General features: G+C 51.0%; 1 protein-coding gene across 1 annotated transcript in view; it reads right to left on the bottom strand.

The window, feature by feature from the left end:
• The window catches only part of SHROOM2 (shroom family member 2), a 137,888-nt gene extending 116,575 nt beyond the window's left edge, over window positions 1-21,313 (bottom strand). Inside the window, exon 1 of the mRNA XM_088833545.1 lies at window positions 21,029-21,313. Coding sequence (XP_088689671.1) covers window positions 21,029-21,193 — 165 coding nt within the window. The 5' untranslated portion in view covers window positions 21,194-21,313. The remainder of the gene's footprint in view (window positions 1-21,028) is intronic.
• Window positions 21,314-22,187: the final 874 nt, after the last annotated feature.

The following is a 22,187-nucleotide window of genomic DNA, read 5'->3' as shown; positions in this document are numbered from 1 at the left end:
GGCAAGAATACTGGAGTGGGTTGCCATTCCCTTCTCCAGGGGATCTTCCCAATCCAGGGATTGAACCTGGGTCTCCCACATTGCAGGTAGATGCTTTACCATCTGAGTCACGAGGGACGTCTTATCACTCAAAGGGAGGTTCCCCGCCTCCCCCAACTGATTCCTTTACACACAGCTAGGACCGAGCAAGAAAAACAAAGCAGCAAAAAGCAAGTCAAGTGTCTGCAGGGAGTCCACTGGAAAAGACAGAGACTCAGGAGGGACGTGCCCTGAGCATACCTGCTCCACGTGGCCCCCGGGGGTGAGTGGAACACCTGCCCATCACCCTCAACCACACCTGGACGAGGAGGAGCAGCCGGCTTTGCCCTGGACGCAGCCGCTCCTGCCCCAGGGCTTTCTGGAAGGGGCCACCTGCATGTGGGAGCTGGGTCTCCCATCCCTGCCCAGCCCTGGGTCCCTGCCACGTGGTGGGGGAAGAGGCAGCCGGTACCTGCAGCCACATCTCTTGTGTCCTTCAGCCAAGCGCTGGGGTGGGGGGAGAGAGGACCCTGCCATGCCTTGGGGTACCACCCAGACCTCTTGCCTTTTCTCCGTCAGTACCAGGCCCGGGAGCTTCCAGATGGCTCCCGAAACTCCTGCAGCCATGTGCCTTCACTGCAGAGAGACACCCGCCACCAACTCCTGCTTCAAAACTCTCCCTTGGCTCGCAGGGGACCACTGCACCCACTGTGGCCCCCTCCTAGGGGTAGAAGGGTACCCCCACTCCAGACTCTCCTGGACAGGGATCACTGACTCTTCCCCAGGCTGCCTTCTGCCTGTGGGCCCAGCCGGCTGCAGCAGAGAATGCCCTGTGACAAGCAGGGCGTGGAAGACCCACCCGGAGGACGAACCTAGGAGGGCCTTGTCATCAGCCTCCTCCCAGCCGTGTCTGGGCGACTCCAGGATAAGGCGGAACACCTCGATCCATTTCCTTACGTTAAATTACAACTTTATTGAGCTATGAGCCACGTACCATAAAATTCACCCTCTCAAAAGACTGGCAGTCAGGGGTTCCCTGGTGATTCAGACACAAAAGAGTCCACCTGTAATGCAGGAGACCTGGGTTCGATCCCTGGGTCGGGAAGATCCCCTGGAGAAGGGAATGGCAACCCACTCCAGTATTCTGACCGGGAGAATCCCATGGACAGAGGAGCCTGGCAGGCTACAGTCCATGGAGTCACACAGAGTCAGACTACATACCGTAAAATTCACCCCCTAAAGGGAAAATGTGTATATATATTAGATAACTAACAAGGACCTACTGTACGGCACAGGGAACTCTAGGCAAAACTCTGTAAGGGTCTACATAGGAAAAGAATTTAGAAACTCCAAAAAGTAGCAGATATCTGTGTAACCCACTCACTTTTCTGTAGATTCAATTTCCTGAACCTCTGAAACTAACACAGGATTGTGATCAACTACCCTCCAACAAAAGTTTCCAAAGTTGTTTGTTTTTTTAAAAAGAGCTTTAATGCACGTCTTGTCCTCAAAGGCCCCGGCTGTAAACGCAAACGACCCTGGTCAAGCCTCCCAGCAGGCTTGTTATACAACAAGGAGGAAGAGAAAAGACTCAACAGAAAACTTGATAAACTCCCCACCACGTGGCAGATACATCAAGGCACTCCCAGCCCCTTCAAAGTTAAGTTCATGGACGGATTCTCCTTCAGTCTGGGTTCCTTCAATAATGGTTTTTGAGGGGCTTCCCTGGTGGGTCCAGAGGTTGAGAATCTGCCTGCAAAAACCGGGGACACGGGTTCGGTCCCTGGTCCGCGAGGACCCCATGTGCCCACACCAAGCAACTAAGCGTACGACCCAAACCCACGTGCGCTGCAGCCTGGGAGTCAGAACAAGAGAAGCCGCCCGCAATCAGAAGCCTCCGCACCGCAACTAGAGAGGAGAACCCGCTCTCACCAACCAAAGAAACCTCCTGGGCAGCAAGGAAGACTCATCGCGGCCAAGAATTAACTAAAAAAGAGCTTAAAAATGCAAATAATCATGATCATGGTTTGAGACCTGGAGGTTTCCGTTTTCTTCATTCGAAGCTGGGTTGCCCGCAAAGAAAGGAGAAGAGGGAAAAAAGAGAAGCTCATTTCTCAAAAGACTGGTCGGGGGGGAAAGTTGGCTACAGAGGGACCCTGGCTCGGCGTCTGCACCCCAGTGTCTCCCCATCCCAGACAGGCATAGGGCAGCCTCTACAGAAGAACCGAGTCAGCAGGGTGCCACAAAGGAAGGACGAGGTCTTCCTTCCAAGACAAGAGGTTCACCACGGCTTGGGGTGCTGCGGAGGCTGGTATGCGGCGAGTCCAGAGGTCGTGCAAGGAAAAGATGGCTCCTGGGACTGTCCCGGGCAGGCTTTCATGCACGTCTGTCCTCAAAGGCCCCAGCTAGAAATGCAAACAGCCTTGCTACACAATAGAGAGAAAGAGAAAAGACTCAGCAGAAAACTTGATAATCTCCACCATGTGGCATGCCCATACATCAAGGTGCCCCCAGCCCCGGGAAAAGTGCAGTTCACTGAGAGCTTCTCCTGCAGCCTGGGCTCCCTAAATAATGGTCTGAGGCCATGAGGAGGCCGTGTGACACCAGGGGGGTGAGAGGGAAGCTACAGACACGGACGTGTAGGCTCCAGGGACTAGGTGATCAGTTGGCCACGCAAGGTCAAGGAGAGGCAGGCAGGCAGGCTTCCCAGATGTGGGGGGAAACCAGTTGGGCCAGCCCCGGAAGGGCAGGAGAATTAGGGAAGTTTATGCAAGATGTCCATCGGCATCAGGTTGAGTTGGAAGGGGTTCGGGGAAGCACCCACCGGGCCGGTCTGGAAGCTGGGACGGCAGTGGAAACCTGAGCGTCAAGCAAGCACCGGGGACGACCTAGGAAACAGGAGGGGTCTGCGGCAGAAACCAACACTGCAGGCGAGGGCCAGGAGGAAGGGCCAGGACTGGACACTTGCCTGAGGGTCGCAAAGAAAGAGAAAGCGTTGCTGTGTGAACGGGACGTCTGTGTAGATGGCCCATCGCCGCACGGGTAACCGAAGAATTATACTCTGGCAGTTAGTTCCCTGTGGTCCAGTGGTCAGGACTCGGGGCTTCCAACTTCAGGGGACACGGGTTCGATCCCTGGTCGAGGGGAACTAACATCTGCAAGTCAGCAAGCTCGGCCAAATATAAAAATATATATATATATATATATATATATGAACCACACTCTGTAAAAGCAAATCAAGTCTCTGCCAGGAGCACACGAAGAAGTGTCCTTACTGACCAGCAGAGAATATAAATTTCACCTTTGGGAGTAAAAATTTCACAACTATACGCAGTGGTATGAGGTTCTAATTACTTTTCTGCAAAACACCAGCCTCCCTAGTGGACCTCCCTAGTAGTCCAGTGGTTAAGAATCAGCCGTGCAACGCAGGAGACACGGCTTCGATTCCTGGTCGGGAAAGATCCCATATAATGAAAGCTGAGCGCCAAAGAATTGATGCTTTTAAACTATGGTGTTGGAGAAGACTCTTGAGAGTCCCATATGCCAAGGAGCCAACTAAGCCTGTGCGCCAACAACTACCAAACTCTCTCAACTCCTACAGCCCAAGAGACGCAACTACTGAGCCCACGCACCGAGAGCCTGCTCAGTTCAGTCACTCAGTTTGTGTCCGACTCTCTGCGACCCCATGGACTGCAGCACACCAGGCCTCCCTGTCCATCACCAACTCCCAGACTTTACTCAGACTCATGTCCATCGAGTCGGTGATGCCATCCAACCATCGCATCCTCTGTCGTCCCCTTCTCCTCCTGCCCTCAATCTTTCCCAGCATCAGGGTCTTTTCCAGTGAGTCGGTTCTTCACCTCAGGTGGCCAAAGGATTGGAGCTTCAGCTTCAGCATCAGTCCTTCCAATGAGTACTCAGGACTGACTTCCTTTAGGATGGAGGGCTCCGGAGCAAGAGAAGCCAGCGCAATGAGAAGCCCACACGCCCCAAATAAAGACTAGCCTACACTCACTGCAACTAGAGAAAAGTCCACGCAGCAGCAAAGACACAGTACAGGCAAAAGTAAATGAACAAAAACAAAACAAAACCCCCGGCCCCTAAAAATGGGAAGGGAGAGGGGAAAGACTGCCCCCGCCTCAGCTTGCAAACTTGCAGTGGCCTGGGCTCTGTGTGATCCCCACTCTGAAATCACCACGGAATACATACAAGTCAAGCAGCAACAGGCCTGTCTTTTCAAGTCCAGATGTTTCCTTTCCAAACTTTCATTCAAGACTCAGGGCATCTAAATATGAATGACAATCAAGAGAAAAGCCACACATACCACAAAAGTCCGCAGAGCTGTTTCAAAGACCGACCTATTTGATTAACACGAGTTAATTATTAAAAATTAATTATTCATTCTCCAGGGCTTCCCTGGTAGCCCAGATAGTAAAGAATCTGCCTGCAATTGCAGGAGACCTGGGTTCTATCCCTGGGTTGGGAAGACCCTCTGGAGAAGGGAAGGGCAACCCACTCCAGTGTTCCGGCCTGGAGAATTCCAAGGACTGTATAGTCCACGGGGTCGCAGACACGACTGAGAGACTTTCACTTCGCAGTTCTGCAAAAGTTAACGTTTTCTTCTTTGTTATATGCCTGTCTACAAAAAGCTAAACAATAAAACTCAGTATATGACACAATTAACAAAACATATCCTTTTAAAATTCCAAGAGGCATACACAAAGCTAAGCTTCCTCTTAAGCTTGTATCTGAGTCCAAAGACTGTTGACAGTGTAACTCTTTTTTAAAATATTTATTTTGGCTACACCAGGCTTCCTTCCAGCAGTTGGGATCTTTCACGTGGGATCGAGTTCCCTGATCAAGGATCGGACCTAGGCCCCCTGCATTGGGAGGAAGGCGTGTTAGCCACTGGACCACCAGGGAACTTTCTTTTTTTTTTTTTTCAATTGTCCCTAGTGGCTCAGATGGTGAAGAATCTGCCTGCAATGCAGGATATCTGGGTTCAACCCCTGTCTTGGGAAGATCCCCTGGGGAAGGAAATGGCAACCCTACTCCAGTATTCTTGCCTGGAGAATCCCATGGACAGAGGAGACTGGAGGGCTACAGTCCACGGGGTCACAAAGAGTTGGACAGGACTGAGCAACCTTCATGTCACTTCATAGTTGCTTTATAATGTTGTGTTCCTTTCCGCCGTACAGCAAAGGAAATCAGTTATACCTATAGTATATCCACTCTTGTTCAGGTTTCCTTCCCATTTAGGTCTCTAGAGAGCACTGACTAAGACAATATACCTCTTAAGAGAATTACCTTCAAACAAGCGGTAATTAGCTCTGCTACAAAGAATTTCAGACTGTGGGATGGGGGCGGGGACAGGCGGGGGCGGGCACAGGCAGATGATTCAATATAGCTCTCCCACCAAAAACAACATTATTATATGCTTTGGGCTGCTAACAATCTTTTCCTTTACTTTCAGTTTTTTTTCAAGATGCTTTTACTGTTTTTGCAACAAGAAAAAAAAAGTTTCGCTACGCTGGTAATTGACAAGCACACGGGCAATTAGCACAGATAAATATCACCAAGTTTCAGTTCAGTTCAGCAGCTCAGTTGTGTCTGACTCTTTGTGACCCTGTGGACTGCAGCATGCCAGGCCTCCCTGTCCATCACCAACTCCCGGAGCTTGCTCAGACTCACAACGATCGAGTGGGTGATGCCATCCACTGTGTACAGTGTACAAACGTGTGCACGTTTACAAACGTGGCACAGTTCACACAGACAGAAGCAGAGTCGCCCCGGCAGCACTGTCTCATCAGCTTTAGCATTTTTCAGCCACAGGCAAAGAACCCCTTCACCTCCTCTGAAAGTCTAGGACCTCAAGGCCCCTGAGCTGTGATCGTCTTCATTAGTAACGATAGACTGACCACACCCCCAAATGCCTTGGTTCTCATTACTAACTCATCTCAAGTCCATCATCCTTGAGTTTTCAAACTGGACCCTAAGGTTCTGTTCAGCCTAGATCCTCTCTCGGGGTTATGACTTTTTAACACATCTACCATCTTCTCCTTGGCCCTTTGTTTATGTGAATCCCCTCTTCCTCCCATCCTTGTAACCTTCAGGGGTTCAACGACATATTCACGTGTCCACCTTCCTTCAGCTTCCCCCTGACATTCCCAGGCTTCCCTTAAGCATATCAACAGAAGAGGCTCTCCCTTGCCCAATCCCCTCATCACCCCTGCCCCTAACCCTCAGGTGTCCACCCCAATGCCACCTTCCTCCGGGCACCCGCTTTACTCTGCACTGGTTGCTATCTCCCTTTCCTTGACGGTCTACCTGGCGTCTGCATTCCATCCCCTGGAGAAAAGAACAAGCTGCCTGCCGAGATCATCATTAATTAAGCTGAGAGAGGCAGCCCGGTTAATGAGGATTGAAATGCGCAGTCCTCCCCAGGCAACACCGTCTGCCCTTGAACCTACATGCCTGCTAAGTTGCTTCAGTCGTGTCCAACTCTTTGTGATCGTATGGGCTGTAGCCCGCCAGGCTCCTCTGTCCATGGGGATTCTCCAGGCAAGGATACTGGAGTGGATTGCCATGGCCTTCTCCAGGAGATCTTCCCCACCCAGGGATTGAACCCGGGTATCTTGTATTGCAGACAGATTCTTTACCATCTGAGCCACCAGGGAAGCACTAATAGGGACTCAACGGCGGGGGGGGGGGGGTGCGGGCGGGGAGAGAGAGTGTGTCTGTCTGTCTGTCTGTCTCTCGGTGGTATCTGACTCTTCTTAACCCCATGGACTGTAGCCCACTGGGCTCCTCTGTCCATGGGAATTCTCCAGGCAAGCATACTGGAATGGGTTGCCATGCCCTCCTCCAGGGGATCTTCCAGATGCAGGGATCGACCCCGCATCTCTTATATCTCCTGCAACAGCCACACGTGCCACCTGCACTTGAACCAAAGCAGTTCAGTAAAGGACAACTCAGCCAAGGAGAAGGTGTGCTCCCTGACATCATGGCAGCCACCCTCCTCTCCTCTGGCGAGCCCTCCCTGAGAGCTAAGTAGCTGGGCCAGGGATTCTCTCTGCTCTGACCCACCACCATCACCACCACCCCGAACAGCTCCCAAGCAACCATGTGCAAGAAGGGGAAGGCAAAGCAACCTGGTGAAAATTAAATTATTGGTGGAGGGAAAAGCTAACTAAGGTGGAAAGAAGCTGAATCTTTGAGCATGCAGGTCTCATTTTTACATTCAGAAATGTGCAGAGAATAAGCTACATGCTAACTAGACACCCACGGTGACCCCCAGGACAAGATAAGTAGTCATTCTCTTTTGCCAAGGGTGTAAATTAGGCATTTGGAGAAGGAAATGGCAACCCACTCCAGTATCCTTGGAGGAGCCTAGCAGGCTACAGTCCACGGGGTCACAAGAATCAGACATGACTTAGCGACTAAACCACAAATTAGGCATTACTTATTCAGTTTCTTAAGGCTAGGTGTATTTGTTAAAAAGAACACACCTAGGGACTTCCCTGATGGTCCAGTGCTGAAGACTCTGAGCTCCCAAAGCAGGGGACCCAGGTTCCATCCCTGGTCAGGTAACTAGATTCCATATGCTGCAACTAAGACCCAAATAACTAACAGCCAAACAAAAAAAAAATTAAAACAAAAAAGGAAAACTTTTGGAAACAAACTGATGGTTACCAGGGTTGGGGCGGTGGGGGGGGGGGAGGGCAGGATAAATTAGGAGATTGGGATTGACACACACACACAGATAACTAATAAGGACCTCCCATATAGCACAGGTAACTCTACTCAATACTCTGTGATGGTCTATTTGTAAATGAATCTCAAAAAGAGTGGTTTATATGTATACGCATCACTGATTCACTCTGCTGTACACTTGAAAGCAACACAATATTGTAAACCAACTGCACCCCTGTAAAATGTCAAAACAAAAGGAAAACTTCTAATTTTTCTCCAGATTTCCTTTGTTGGAATGGTCTAAGTCTTACAGAAAGTAACTGAAAGAAACATACAATGGTCCAAACACAACAGAGGCTTATTTCCCACTCACGTTCTAGTACTACCAGGAGGGCAAGGGGCGCTGTGGACAGACAGCTTCCTCCCCAGGCATTCAGGGACCTGAGTGCATGAGGCTCTGCTCCGGAATCATGTGTATCCCAGACAACCAAGAGAGGGAAAAACAGTACAGGTTGGAAACAGGCCTGCCTGCATCACTTCTACTTGCATCTGATTGGGTAGAATTGTCACATGGCCTCATAGCCCCCAAGGGACGCTGGGAAGTGTAGTCCAGCAGCACACCCAGAGGGAAGAGTAGACTGTCTCCAGTTCATAGCCCCCAAGGCATGCTGGGAAATGTAGTCCAATAGCCCACCCCAAAGGACGCTGGGAAGTGTAGTCCAGCAGTGCATCCACAAGGAAGAGACTCTGTCTAGAGTTCCTAGCCCCAAGGGATGCTGGGAAGTGTAGTCCAGCAGTGCATCCACAAGGAAAAGGAGACTGTCTCCACAAGCAGATAGCATCTATACCAAACCCGTAGGTCCAACTCCATGCCCTCAAAGATCTTCTACTACCAGAAAGCCAAGCAAGTGAAGAAATGGAGTTTGCGGTCATGGGGACAGTTAACCTTCATCTTTTCCCTTCCCAAACCATTTTTTAAAAATCCCATTGTTGTGGGAGGGAGGTTCAGGATGGGGAACACATGTACACCCATGGTTGATTCATGTGAATGTATCACAAAAACCACAATATTGTAAAGTAGTTAGCCTCCAGTTAAAATTAATTTTAAAAATAACTAAATAAATATCCCATTGGTACTGAATATCACATTGGTCTGAAAGAGCTACCTTTCAAGAATATTATAGAAAGAAAAAAAAAAATCTGTATTTTTCAGAACAAGTTTTGGTGGAGAAGAGGGAATAATTACTTGCAACGAGCTGTAAATAGCACAACTAATGTACTGGTGTTGGGCATTAGATGAGTTTCTGAATTAAATGCTTTTCTACAAACCCAATATTAAATGGTCAAAATCAGTAATAAAATCTCTAGACAACCTATTAAAATGCTGCCACACAAAATCCAGGTTAAAGTCTTTTCATGGTAAATTATCAGTTCAATACATTAACACTACTTTTCATAACTTTCCAAATTCATTTTTTTTAAAAAATGTTTTATTTTGTATTGGCGTTTAGCTAATTAACAAACAATGCTGTGATGGTTTCAGGTGAACAGCAAAAGGGACTCAGCCATACATACACACGAATCCATTGTCCCCCCAACACCCTCCTAGTCAGGCTTCCACATAACACTGAGCAGAGTTCCCAGTGCTGTCCAGCAGGTCCTTGTGGGTTCTCCACGTGAAATACAGCAGTGTGTCCATGTCCGTCCCACAGTTTTCCAAATTCTTAATAAAGCAGAAAGAGGTAGGGAGAAGGGAAGAAGAGGGAGGAGAGATGGAATTTAAATCTACCATAACTAGCTTTCCTTACTGCGTCATTTCATCCCCATGTTAATAATATACTTGAGTGGGAGTCATTCTAGTTTGAAGGCCAGAACAATTAAGTATCAGCAAAGGTTCAGGATAGACAGTATGATCTAGCTATGCCTGTGAGACGTTCCCTCCCAACTGGAATCACCGTGGCCAGGCCAGCGATGACCACTCTGACCTCACCAGGCAGGGCAGGGTTCCTCTAAACCGGCAAACCTCAGATTGACTTTCAAACCTGCCCTACACCAGAAAGCTGTTCTCAGTGGAGGAAAAAAGTATCTGACAGGGATGTGCCTGGCCCCAAAGAAACAATCAAAGCAGTGGCCTTAACAGAGAGCCCCGGGAAGCAGCCTGGCTAGATCACTCACCCGGGTGTGGGTGATTCACCCTGAACCAGGTGGTCACCCGCTCTTACACGTGGGCAGACAGCAAGGTCCGTCCACTAGACATTCAGACTGAGCCTCCAACAGGGCAGACAGAAGCCACACACACATACACACAGCAGCAGAGCTCAGAAATGGAATCTACGCAGAAGACATATTTAAAAGCCAGTTTAATATACTCACAGATGTGAAAGAAGAACCATGAAACAGGATCAGTATGGTATCAAAAAGGAACATTCAAGAGCAGTAACAGGACTTCCCTGGCGGCTCAGTGGTAAAGGCTCTGCCTGCCAATGCAGGAGACACGGTTCAACCCCTGGGCCGGTCAGAACCCACAGGTTGAAAAGCAGCCAAGCGCAAATACCACAACTACTAACCATGTGCTCTTGAGTCTGGGGGCTGTAATGACTAAGTCCACACGTCCTAGAGAAACCACTACGATGCGAAGCCCATGCACCGTAACTAGAGAGCAACCCCTGCTCATTGCAGCTGAAGAAAAGCCTGCAGAGCAATGAAGACTGGAAGAACCAAAAATAAACTACTTTTTTTAGTGGCTCAGTCATGTCTGACTCTTTGTGACCCCATGGACTGTATCCCGCCAGGCTCCTCTGTCCATGGGATTCTCCAGGCAAGAACACTGGAGTGGGTTGCCATTTCCTTCTCCAAGGGATCTTCCTGACCCAGGGATCGAACCCAGGTCTCCTGCATTGCAGGCAGATTCTTTACCATATGAGAGCTATAGGGAAGTCCCTTAAAAAGAACAGTAAGAAGAGAGGGGAAAAAAAAAAACAAAACACACTTTGGAACGTGAAGAAAAAAACGGAAAGGCCACATTTAAAACTTAATCGAGGGGCTTCCCTGGTGGCTCAGTGGTAAAGAATGTGCCTTGCGATGCGGGAGTCACAGGTTCAATCCCTGATCTGGGAGGATCCCACACCCGGCTGAGCAACTAAGCCCATGAGCCACAACTACTGAGCCTGTGCTCAGCACAAACAAACCACCACAATGGCAAGCCCACGCTTCGCAACTAGAGAAAAGCCCACGCTGCATCAAAGACCCAGCACAGCCAAAAATGAATGAAATTTTTGAAGGAAAAAAAAAAAACTTTAAAAAAAACTCAGTGGTTTGGAAGACATGGTTGCCTGCCATCTTCCTAGATGAACCAAAGTATAGAGAAGAGAAAAATAAGATAAAAAAAAATCAGAGCCAGCCCAAAGAATGAAGAGACAGAAGGGCTTGTTGTCCTCCCAATAATACTGCACACCAGCAGAGATGAGAACAGCAGCTGCAAAGAAAGTGCAGAGGGAAAACTGTCTCCAACTCGGGCCTCTACACCCAACAATCCAGTTACTGTCACGGTACGTTAATGACATTTTCAAACAAAGACGGTCTCAAAAGACACTCCCCCACCCCTGTGTGTCGGAATATAGAAAATGATTTTTCGCAATTTGGGAAGATGCGGAGGATAAATTAATGATAAAGCACTCAGGAAATTAGGCAAAGAAACAAAACCTATCATTAATCTCGATGATAATGAAAACTCTGTGCGGGGGGGGGGGCGGGGAATATTCAGAGTTTCCACCACCAGGTTCAGCAGTGTTGGCACTGGCATTCAAAAAACATACCCACTGAAAACTGCTAACCCAGTGGTTCTCAAAGTGGGAGGTTTTTAATCCCCCCCCCCCCCCGGCAGGGGACACCTGGCGAGGCTTTTTTGATCATCTTGACAACAGGAGATGGAGATGTCTGTGTGGGCATCTCGTGGGTGATGTCAGAGTGTTATTCACCAGCCCACACTGCACAGGACAGTGAATTATGTGGCCCCAAAGGTCAACAGCGCTAAGGCTTAAAAAATCCCGCTTCTGACCAAAATTATAATCACAGTTATACCGGGAAGTCAGGGGCCCCAAGACATGTGTCTGAGTAGTTGGTGGGGAGGAGGTGCGTGGAAAAGAAGCCACATCCCAAGTGGGAAGTCGACAGTCACCCAGAAACGGAACAAACAAAAGCAGCCGCAAGATAGAATGTAAGCAAATGCCCAAAGAAATCAGCTGAAAAGTTTCAACAGCTTCTTTAGAGGAAGAGGAAACAGCAAGTGGGGAGCTGCTGGGTTTAATAACAAGTCCCGAAGAACTATTTGATTATTTAAACTGTGGCAGAGCCACTTTGATAAAAAACAAAAACAAAACTCAAAAAGATACACTCACAACTGCGGCCCTTTCCTCCCTTGATGAAGTAAAAATGTTGCCTTTAGAGCCCTCACTGTAATCTACCCTGCCTGGGTTCTCTTTGACCTTCACAATTCGCCTCTGATCTGAAAGTCTAGGTCACCTTAGAAGCTACCCCAACTCTTTCTAATTCATCCAACCAAGGCAGTGCCTCCAACTTTATAGCCAAGAGATTAAAAAAAAAAAAAAAAAAGCCCAGATTTAAAAAAAAAAATGTGACTGTGCAATTCACAACACCCTGGCTTTTCCAACAGTCTGATTTGTTCAAACTTGAAATAAGGTTGTTCAGTAAGCCGTGTCCAACTCTTTGCGACCCCTTGGGCTGCAGCACGCCAGACTTCCCTGTCCTTCACCAGCTCCCAGAGCTTGCTCAAACTCACGTCCATCGAGTCAGTGATGCTATCTAACTGTCTCACCCTCTGTCGTCCCCTTCTCCCCTGCCTTCAACCTTTCCCAGCGTCAGGGTCTTTTCCAATGAGTCCGCTCTTCGCATCAAAGGCCAAAGAATCTGAGCTTCAGCTTCAACAATAGTACTTCAATTCAGGGTTGATTTCCTTTAGGATGAACTGGTTTGATCTCCCTGCTGTCCCAGGGAGTCTCAAGAGTCTTCTCCAGCACCACAGTTTTAAAGCATCAATTCTTCAGCAATCAAGCCTTCTTTATGGTCCAACTCTTATATCCATACATGACTACTGGAAAAACCATAGATTTGACTATATGGGCCTTTGTCAGCAAAGTGGTATCTCTTTTTTTTTTTTTTAATGAGATTTATTTATTTAGCCATGCCAGGTCTTACTCATGGCATGTAGGATCCAGTTCCCTGACCAGGGATCGAACCCAGGGCCCCCTGCATTGGGACTGCAGAGTCTTAGCCACTGAGCCACCAGGGAAGTCCCTCTACTTTTTAATACACTGTCTAGTTTTGTCATAGCTTTTCTTCCAAAGAGTAAGCATCTTTTAACTTCATGGCTGCAGTCACTGTCCGCAGTCATTTGTAAGCCCAAGAAAATAACATTTGCTACCATTTCCACTTTTTCCCCCATCTATCTGCCATGAATTGATGGGACCAGTTGCCATGATCTTAGTTTTTTTTAATGTTGAGTTAAACATTTTTTTTAACGTTAAGCCAGCTTTCTCACTCTCCTCTTTCACCCTCATCAAGTGAGTCCAATTATTTTTTTAATGGTACCCTACTGTGCTTGTACTAAAACAAGTTCCGCCAAAGAGGGACCTTAACATCCCTACTGGTCAACGCAAGAGGCTCTGTGTATCACAGAGCCATGCAGATATCCGATCCAGTCAGGTTAACAGGAAAACAATTGTTCGACAAGTTGCACCCTCCCTCTCTGGGACACTGGCAAGTTTTTAAAAGAAAAAAAAACGACCAAAAAAGAACCAAGAAACCCTGAGCGCTTTCAAAGTCCTTCGTGTGGGTGGAAAGTTCAGCCTGGGAGATCTCGGCTTGCAGAAATTTCTCCTCAAAGGATGGCCTGACTGCAGTGTGTGAAAAGTAAAAGAGGTAATGAGACTGAATAAAAAGTCTGTTCAGCCTTTAAATCCTGAAATAATCTCGTTGGCTGTTTACACTGCGCCCAGTGTACAAGGAGCAAAGCTCCCCAGGGCCCCAGAGAAATCCACAGACCCGGGTTTATTTGCACACTGACACAAAACAACTCTGGCAAGAGGACCGCTCCAAAACGATTTCACCAAATAGAAAAAACAGCAGTGTCCAAGCTGGGAGCCTGCGAAATAGAAAGGCGGGTGAAGAAATCCCAGCTCGTTGAGTCTTTCCTTCTCCTTCTTTCTACATTTAGCTTTCAGGCAAAGTCGTTTTCTTTTTTTCAAGGGTGAACGTTAGGACATGTTCCGAACTACTCGTAACTGAACCAGGGAGGGCAAAATCCTTCCGGGTGGGGAAGCGTGATGCAAACCTCAAGTTTACAGCTTTTCAGTCTTAGAAGCCTCTGGGTTTATGGGTGAGTCAAGATGAGTTGGGAATTCCGAGGTGGCGCTAGTGTGATAAAGGACCCGAACACCAATGCAAGAAGAGACTTAAGAGATGCAGGTTCGATCCCTGGGTCGGGAAGATCCCAAATACTGGCAACCCACCCCAGTATTCTTGCCTGGAGAATCCCACGGACAGAGGAGCCTGGCGGGCTACAGTTCATGGGGCCGTAAAGAGTCGGACACGACTGAGTGACTAACATGAAACAAGCTGAGTTAACTTCTAGGAGAGGAAGAACACACACACCCTCCGCCTCCACCCTCTGCACCTCAAAGCTCCAGCACCAGAGCTGGGGGTGGGACCGAAGGTTTTTCGCCCAACTTCCCATCCCCACATGGAAAACACGTCCCAAGGACCAGAGGTGAGAACTCGCAGGACCCAGAGAGGCAGAGGCCGGCACAGGGGGAGAAAGACACCCCTGAAGGCCAGTTGGCAGGCAGGGCTACCAACTGCAAAGTTACTTCAGCATGGGGGGAAAAAAAAAAACTCACCCCCTTTTTTTTTTTAAAACCTCACTGTGAATTTTTAAATACAAATGTGTCTTTGGAACTTCACTCTTCCTCCGGACAGACTGCAAACTGCAGCTGGCCTTAAAGTGGCCAGGACCGCACCGTGCGCAGGAATTGCCTTGGCCACCACAGTACCTGAGCTAGCTAAGGTGGGGGCGTCCAGCCTTCATCCACTCACCTTTTCTGTCTATGGAGCCCTGGGAAAGTGGCTGTGGGATTCTGCTTCAACACAGACATCAAGCAAAACACGGAGAGGCTGAGAGAAATCAGCTCCCAATCCACAGCTCGGGGCTTCTCAGGTGGGCTCAGCGGTAAAGAATTTCTCGCCTGCCAATGCAGAAGCTGCAGGTTCAATCCCAAGGCTCGGGAAGATCCCCTGGAGGAGGAAATGGCAACCCATTCCAGGATTCTTGCCTGCAGAGTCCCACGGACAGAGGAGCCTGGTGGGCTACAGTACGTGGGGTCGCAAACAGTCAGACAAGACTTGTGACTAAACCAAAATTCACAGCTCACTGACATGAATGAACCAGCCATGGGTGTACATGTGTCCCGCATCCCGAATCCCCCACCACCACCTCCCTCCCCATCCCATCCCTCTGGGTTGTCCCAGAGCACTGGTTTTGTGTGCCCTGTTTCACACGTTGAATTTGGACTGGTCATCTATTTCACAGATGCTAATATACACATTTCAAAAACCACCACAATATGGTAATTAGCCTCCAATTAAAATAAATTAATTTTTTTAATGAAAAAAAAAAATTCACAGCTCACGTCTACAGATTCCCTATTTTCAAAACCTTCAACGGTCACTGACAAAGAGCTTGGCTCTTGGGGGGGCAAATATGGGGACATCAGTGACAACAGCTTGTCCCGACCAGGGGTTACTGGGTCACCGATCAGAATGACTCAGCATAACCCATAAAAAACACAGCCCCTTTCAGACCCCAAGACTCCCCCGCCAACGGCTCTGAACCTTCACTTATGGAGGAGCTCTGAATTGGGACATCACTCACCTGGGTGTGTAGGCCAATCACACCCCCTCCCGCACCCCCAGTGTGTGTCCTGATTCCCCTCCCCCAGCCTGCCTTTGGCATGCAAACCGGGAAGGACATTTAAGGACATAGGCTTGTGTCCAGTGAGGGTTTAAGGGTCTGAAGATCCGGGAGAGGGGTCGCAGTGGCCATCACCAACCCCAGCTCCCTGCCCCCGCACCTCCCCAAGAGGGTCCCGGTCCCCAAGAGGCAACCTGAAACTCATCAAGGTCCCAAAGGAGCCGCCCCTGGGACCCAGGAAGGCCCGAATGACTTTCTTCTGGGGGTGCTCGTGGAAAGGCTCTGGCATTCTTGGATGGGGGTGGGGGAAGGAGAAGGAGAGGATGGATCTAAGATGTGATGAAAAGGAGAAGCAAGGCTTCATTCCTTCCCGGGGTTAACAAACATTCCTGAGGCCGCAGGGGGCCCACAGACACCCAGCTGGTGCGCTTCGGGCTTCCCAGTGAATCCCCCGGGTGGCCCTTCTGGAATCCGAGCCCCTCTGCTGACATCTCAGAAGTCAGGCCCTCCCCCAACCTCCCCGCCCCACCCAAGTCTTCCACTTGCTGAGCTGATGGAGAGAAGAACTCCCACCAACTGCAGGGCTCAACCTATTATTGACAACGCTCCTGAGAGGGCCCGCATCAAAGCAGAGCCTCAGAGACTCGGACACGTCAAGGTCTCTGGAGTTCCTTACGGCAGAGATGTTATTTCTGCTGCATGGGGAAAAAAAAAAAAAATACGGCCTTTTGTGGGTTTTTTTTTTTACCAGCCCTGGTAAACCTCAAGCTTACAAGTCACTGTCAAGGCACTGAACGGTTACAAATCTTGCTGACCGCCTTTCTGGGGGACTGACTCCATGTGACTCAGCTGGAAAAGAATCCGCCTGCAATGCGGGAGACCTGGGTTCGATCCCTGGGTTGGGAAGATCCCCTGGAGAAGCGAACAGCTAACCCACTCCAGTATTTGTGGGCTTCCCTGGTGCCTCAGCTGGTAAGGGGTCTGCCTGCAATGCAAGAGACCTGGGTTCGATCCCTGGGTTGGGAAGATTCCCCTGGAGAAGGGAACGGCTAACCCACCCCAGTATTCTGGCCTGGAGAATTCCATGGACTGTTTAGTCCAGTGGGGTCACAAAGAGTCAGACACGACCGAGCAACCTGCACTTCACTCACCACGCGCGCACTTGAGATTCCAACAATGCCACTCCAGGGCAGTCAGGGTCCCTTTAACCTCGACTCCGACCCAGAGAAAAGGCAGTTCCTCGGCCAGCAGCCCCCGCCGAGCGCCCATAAAACCCAGCTCTTGGGAGTTCCTGCTCCCATTTCCTTTTTTCCAGCTACAAAAAATGCAGATGAAGCAAGTATTTGTTTGAGTTTTACTATGTAAATAAAGCCTATTATCAGGGCCAGTGCCGAGGAAGAAAACAGCCTTCCCCACCCAGGTTGGCCAGGCCAGGGGCCTCCCGAGCACCTTCAAAAATAAGAACAAAAGCACAGCTTTCCAAGCTAAAATCCTTTCAAAGCAAAAGTGGCGTCCAGTTTCATCTGCTGCTGCTACTGCTAAGTCGCTTCAGTCGTGTCCGACTCTGCGACCCCACAGACGGAAGCCAACCAGGCTCCCCTGGCCCTGGGACTCACCAGGCCAGAACACTGGAGTGGGGTGCCATTTCCTTCTCCAGTGCTCTAGCAAGGGCGACTTTGTGCCAGGGGGCACGTGGCAGTACAAGACACTTTTGGTTGTCACAAATGGGAGAGCAGATTACACGGCCAGTGGGTACAGGCCAGAGTTGCTGCTAGACACCCTACAAGACACAGGAAAGGACCCCCCCCGACCCCACTCAGCAAAAAAGGGTCCAGCCCAGAACATCAGACGTGCCAAGGCTGAAAAGCCCTTGTGGTGGCGGTGGTGTTAACTTCATCTCTCAGCCGGGTCTGACTCTTTGTGACCCTGTGGACTGTAGCCCCGCCAGGCTCCTCTGTCCGTGGAATTCTCCAGGCAAGAATCCTGGAGTGGGTTGCCATTTCCTTCTGCAGGGAGATCTTCCCCACCCAGGGATCGAACCCGTGTCTCTAACTGGAGAAGCAGCAGAGAGATGCAGGGTCAAGAAATATGACCCTCAGGGGCCCTTCTCAAGACGTGACCTCAGGGCTCACCGTTTAACCTCCTTTGGTCTTAGCTGTTCCATCTATAAAATGGGCTAATAAAACTCCATCAGAAAATCAGGGACAGAGCTGGCCTTGTTCTTGGTATCACCTCCAGCTCAAAGTTGTACACTCCCAGGAGGCTTTCAACCAAGACACTCGTCACCATACACCTTACACGTCATCAGGCTTCTTCCAAGTCAGATTCTGTTAGAAATGAGCTGTAAAATTCCCCAGTGCTCTAATATGTAACCATGTAATTTCAGCATTTCTTACATGTAAAAAAAAAAACTATTAGAAGACCCATTATTTAACGAGCCCAGGAGAAGGAAATGGCAACCCACTCCAGTGTTCTTGCCTGGAGAATCCCAGGGATGGCGGAGCCTGGTGGGCTGCCGTCTATGGGGTCGCACAGAGTCGGACACGACTGAAGCGACTTAGCAGCAGCAGCAGCAGAGATGTTTCAGTAGCTACTGGGAAAGAAAAGATTCAAAGCTTGGATTAATCCAAATTCTGGTGGGGGAACACGTTTACCCAGCCTCCATCACAACAATCTACTTTCATTTTTTAAGAGATGATAACGGGCACACTTTTCTCCATCCTTTCCTAATAAAGTGACAGTTAATTACTTTAGTTGTTAACAACCAGCTGTTGGATCACGAGCAAACATCACTGATGACTTAATCCAGGAGAAAACGCAAGCGGGTGAAACATCGCCAATACCACACAATACAACGTGTGGTTAAGAAATACACATGCGTGGATATACACAGGTGTGCGTGTAAACTTAGCACGGGCATCCCAAACTGTCCCGAATCCTCTCCAGCCTAAGCAAAGAAACCACATTATCTCCAGTAACAGCAGTAGAACAGCTATAAAAACCAAGCAGCAGTTTAAGGGAGGGACATAGGAGCATCTCAGGTTAAAATCACAAGCAGCTTTATTTCTGCAAAACCCTGAAGCACGATCTGGAAAGGCAGAGTGCATACACTGCTACCAGTCTAGCCACACACACACACACACACACATACAGACTGCGTACACTGCTACCAGTCTAGCCAGAGACACACACAGAGACTCACACAGACACACACACAGAGTGTGTACACTGCTACCAGTCTAGCCACACACAAGATACACACACACACAGATGAAGTGTATACACTGTTACCAGTCTAGCCAGAGACACATACACACAGTGTGTACACTACCAGTCTAGTCACAGACTACACACACAGACACACACACACATCCAAGACACACACACACACAGACACACACACACACAGACACACACACATCCAAGACACACAGACACACACACATCCAAGACACACACACACCCCCAAGACACAGAGACACACACCCACACACCCCCAAACCATAGCAACTACCCAGAGAGCCCATCAGGGGCTAAGTCAGGAACCAACAGCCCCCAGTGGTCTGTACAGGCCCTGGTTTGTGTCCACAGGCTCTACCGCCCCCCTCCTTCGGTTTGTAGAAGGGGGCCCTCTTGCACAGGACGATGCAACACCACGGGGGTGGGGGTGGGTTACGACTTGGGGTACAGAGAAAGGGAAAGGTACTCCGAAATCCTTCTCCCCAGCTTCCGGTAAAACAACTGAATTTTTAGGCCAGTTTTCTTACCCAGTGGAAGCCCCCAAAGCAAGACTCCACCTTAAACAATGTTGTACCGCTTATTCGATCTGCTCTAACGACAGGTCCGAGGAAGACCGCTTGAATTGGATCTGCGTGTGTTCTTTTTTTAAAAGAAACACCTGAGGTTCTAAAGGTTTGGGGGATTCACCTGGTATCTTTTTAACCTTTACCATCCAAAATGCCTGGTAAAACGCATTATTTAATAGGCTCAAGCTACTATGCTTTTAAGGCATATGCAGGGAGCACCAGAGCTGCACAAGGTTTGCCCGCGAGGCTGCCTCCCACTTTTCAAAGAATTCAGTGCATTAATAGGTTGCACCTGGGTGAAATTTACAACAACAAAGACAGCCTCAACCCCCCAGTTCAACACAAATTCAGTGCAGGTTTCCCCTCAGAGTCTCTAGTTTACAACCATAAAAAATGAGAGAAAATAAAAAGATTAGTTCGGTCTCTCATTTGTTATCTAGGTAACAAAGCCACACCACCCCCTAAATTCAATCCGGTGGGGCAGGTTAGAAGTCAGTTCAGTGCTTCCAGCCGCGGTGAAGCAGCAAAGCAGAGAAAAAAAAAACACTAAGTCACCTTTAAACCCTTCTGCGAGCCAAGAATTTTTTTTGCATTTTAAAGAGAACTTTGTCCCCAGGAATGGCGAGGCCCAGACCTTCCAAGAGAAACTGACCAACAGACAGTTTTAACCAGGGGAAAACCAAATGACTGGTTTGTGTGTGTTTTTATGGGTTTATACAGGCTCGGCTGCTAAGTCTCAATATGGGTTTTCTATTTTGAGGTAAAAAAATTCAAAGTTCTAAACTAAACCTTACACACACACTCACAGACACTCAGTTCAGTCGCTCAGTCGTGTCCGACTCTTTGCGACCCCATGGACACACACACTAGCAACTTATTATCGAATCCCACTTTTATAAAGGACTCTGAAAACTTTCAGGTTTTTTTTTTTTTTGCAAGTATCCAGGGCGCCGCGGATCTAGGGCTGGAAGCCAAACGTCACTAAATATTGATGGGCTTTTGGGAATGGAGAAGCTGGCCTGCCGGCAGCTGCTCGCCCACACGTCCTAGAGATAAGGGGTGCGGGTCCAAGGCGGGGTGCAGAAACAAGCATCCAGACAGGCTAACTCAGGAGGGGCAGGCTCTGTCCACCCGGCGCACGTGGGAACGTGCCCCCCAGACCCCTGGGCTGGCCCACAGGTACAGGCCGCCACTAGCGAGCCCGGGAGTGACAGGGGACCCGGCCGGGCTCCTTCCAAGAGGGGGAGGGGAGCGATCCGAAACAGGAGCCACTGAAACTATCGGCGGCGCCGGGGGCCAAAAAGGGCTGGGAAACTAGGCAGGGCGGCCCAGGTGGCGCCCGGACCACACACCTAAGGCGGGTCCCAGCGCTCCACGTTCTCGCAGGGGACCCAGGCAAACGCGCGTCCCGGGCCCGGGGTGCCACCCGAAACGGCCCCCAGCCCGGCTTCCAGATCTCGACGAGTCCTCCGCCCCCCGAGGCCACCTCCCGGCTGCCACCGTGCAAGTCCCGCTCCCCCGCACTCACCTTGGTGATGACCAGCGGCTCGCCGTGCTCGCGGCCGCCCTTCAGGGTGAAGCCCCAAGGGGCGCCGCCGCTCAGCTGCACCTCCACCAGGCGCCCGCCATCGGCCGCCCGCGCCTCGGCCTCCGCCAGGCGCTCCGGCCGCGCGCGGGGCTCGGCGCCCTCCATGGCGCGGGGCGCAGAGGCGGCGCGGCCGCTCAGGCCCCCGGGGCCACCTGACCCACGCCCATACGCTCCGGAGAAGCCCAGCCGGCCGAGGGCGAGGGAGGCTCTTGGCGCCCGGGTCGCCGGCCGCGGGTAAACTCGCGCTGCAACTTGCAAGGAAAGTGCCGGCCGGGGGCGGGAGGCAGCACGGAGCACGCGCGGCGCTGCGCACGGGGGAGGGTCGGCCCCGGAGGGGGCGGGCCCGCGGGAGGGGGCGGGCCGCAGAGAGGGGGCGGAGCCGCAGGGAGAGGCGGGGAAAAGCGGGGAAGGGGGAGCGGCCGGGAGGGGGCGGGACGGCGGGGAGGGGGCGGGACGGCGGGGAGGGGGCGGGACGGCGGGGAGGGGGCGGGACGGCGGGGAGGGGGCGGGACGGCGGGGAGGGGGCGGGACGGCGGGGAGGGGGCGGGACGGCGGGGAGGGGGCGGGGAGCCGCGGGGCCCGGCGCGCGCTCGAGGGCAAGGGGCGGAGCGCGTGAGATGGTGTTTGGCTCGCGCCGCGCGCGCAGAAAGTGGGGTCTCGTCCCTCTGCGCGCGCTAGGGGAGAGCCAGCCCAGCGGGCTCAGAAACAGGGGTACTCACGCCGCGGCGCGCGCCCTGAAATTGAGGGCTCGCGCCGCGCGCGCCCGAGCGAGGGTTGGTCCCGCACGCGCGCGCGGGAATCGAGGGGCTCGCGCCGCGCCGCGCGCGCAGGAACGGGGGGGCTTGCGCCGCGCGTGACGGGAGGCTCCGCGCGCGCAAAATGTGGAGTCTCCCGTCGTGCCGCGTGCGCAGGAAGGGGCCAGGCTCGCGCCACGCGCGCCCGGGGGAGGGCTGAACCTGAGCGCGCAGGAACCGGGAGGGCGGGGACTCGCGCTGCACGTGGCGCGGGGCCCTGCGCGCGCAAGAAGGATGGGCTTGCGCCGCTCGTGCCGGGCAAAGGCCTGGCACGCGCGCGCAAGAACCAGGGTGCTCGCGTGGCA

Source organism: Moschus berezovskii, chromosome X, assembly GCF_049115385.1.
Source record: "Moschus berezovskii isolate FMDL1 chromosome X, NW_MosBer_1.0, whole genome shotgun sequence".
In the NCBI taxonomy this organism is placed as follows: domain Eukaryota; kingdom Metazoa; phylum Chordata; class Mammalia; order Artiodactyla; family Moschidae; genus Moschus; species Moschus berezovskii.
Note: the sequence above shows the minus strand (reverse complement) of the source record. Positions and strands in the feature narration are given on the sequence as shown.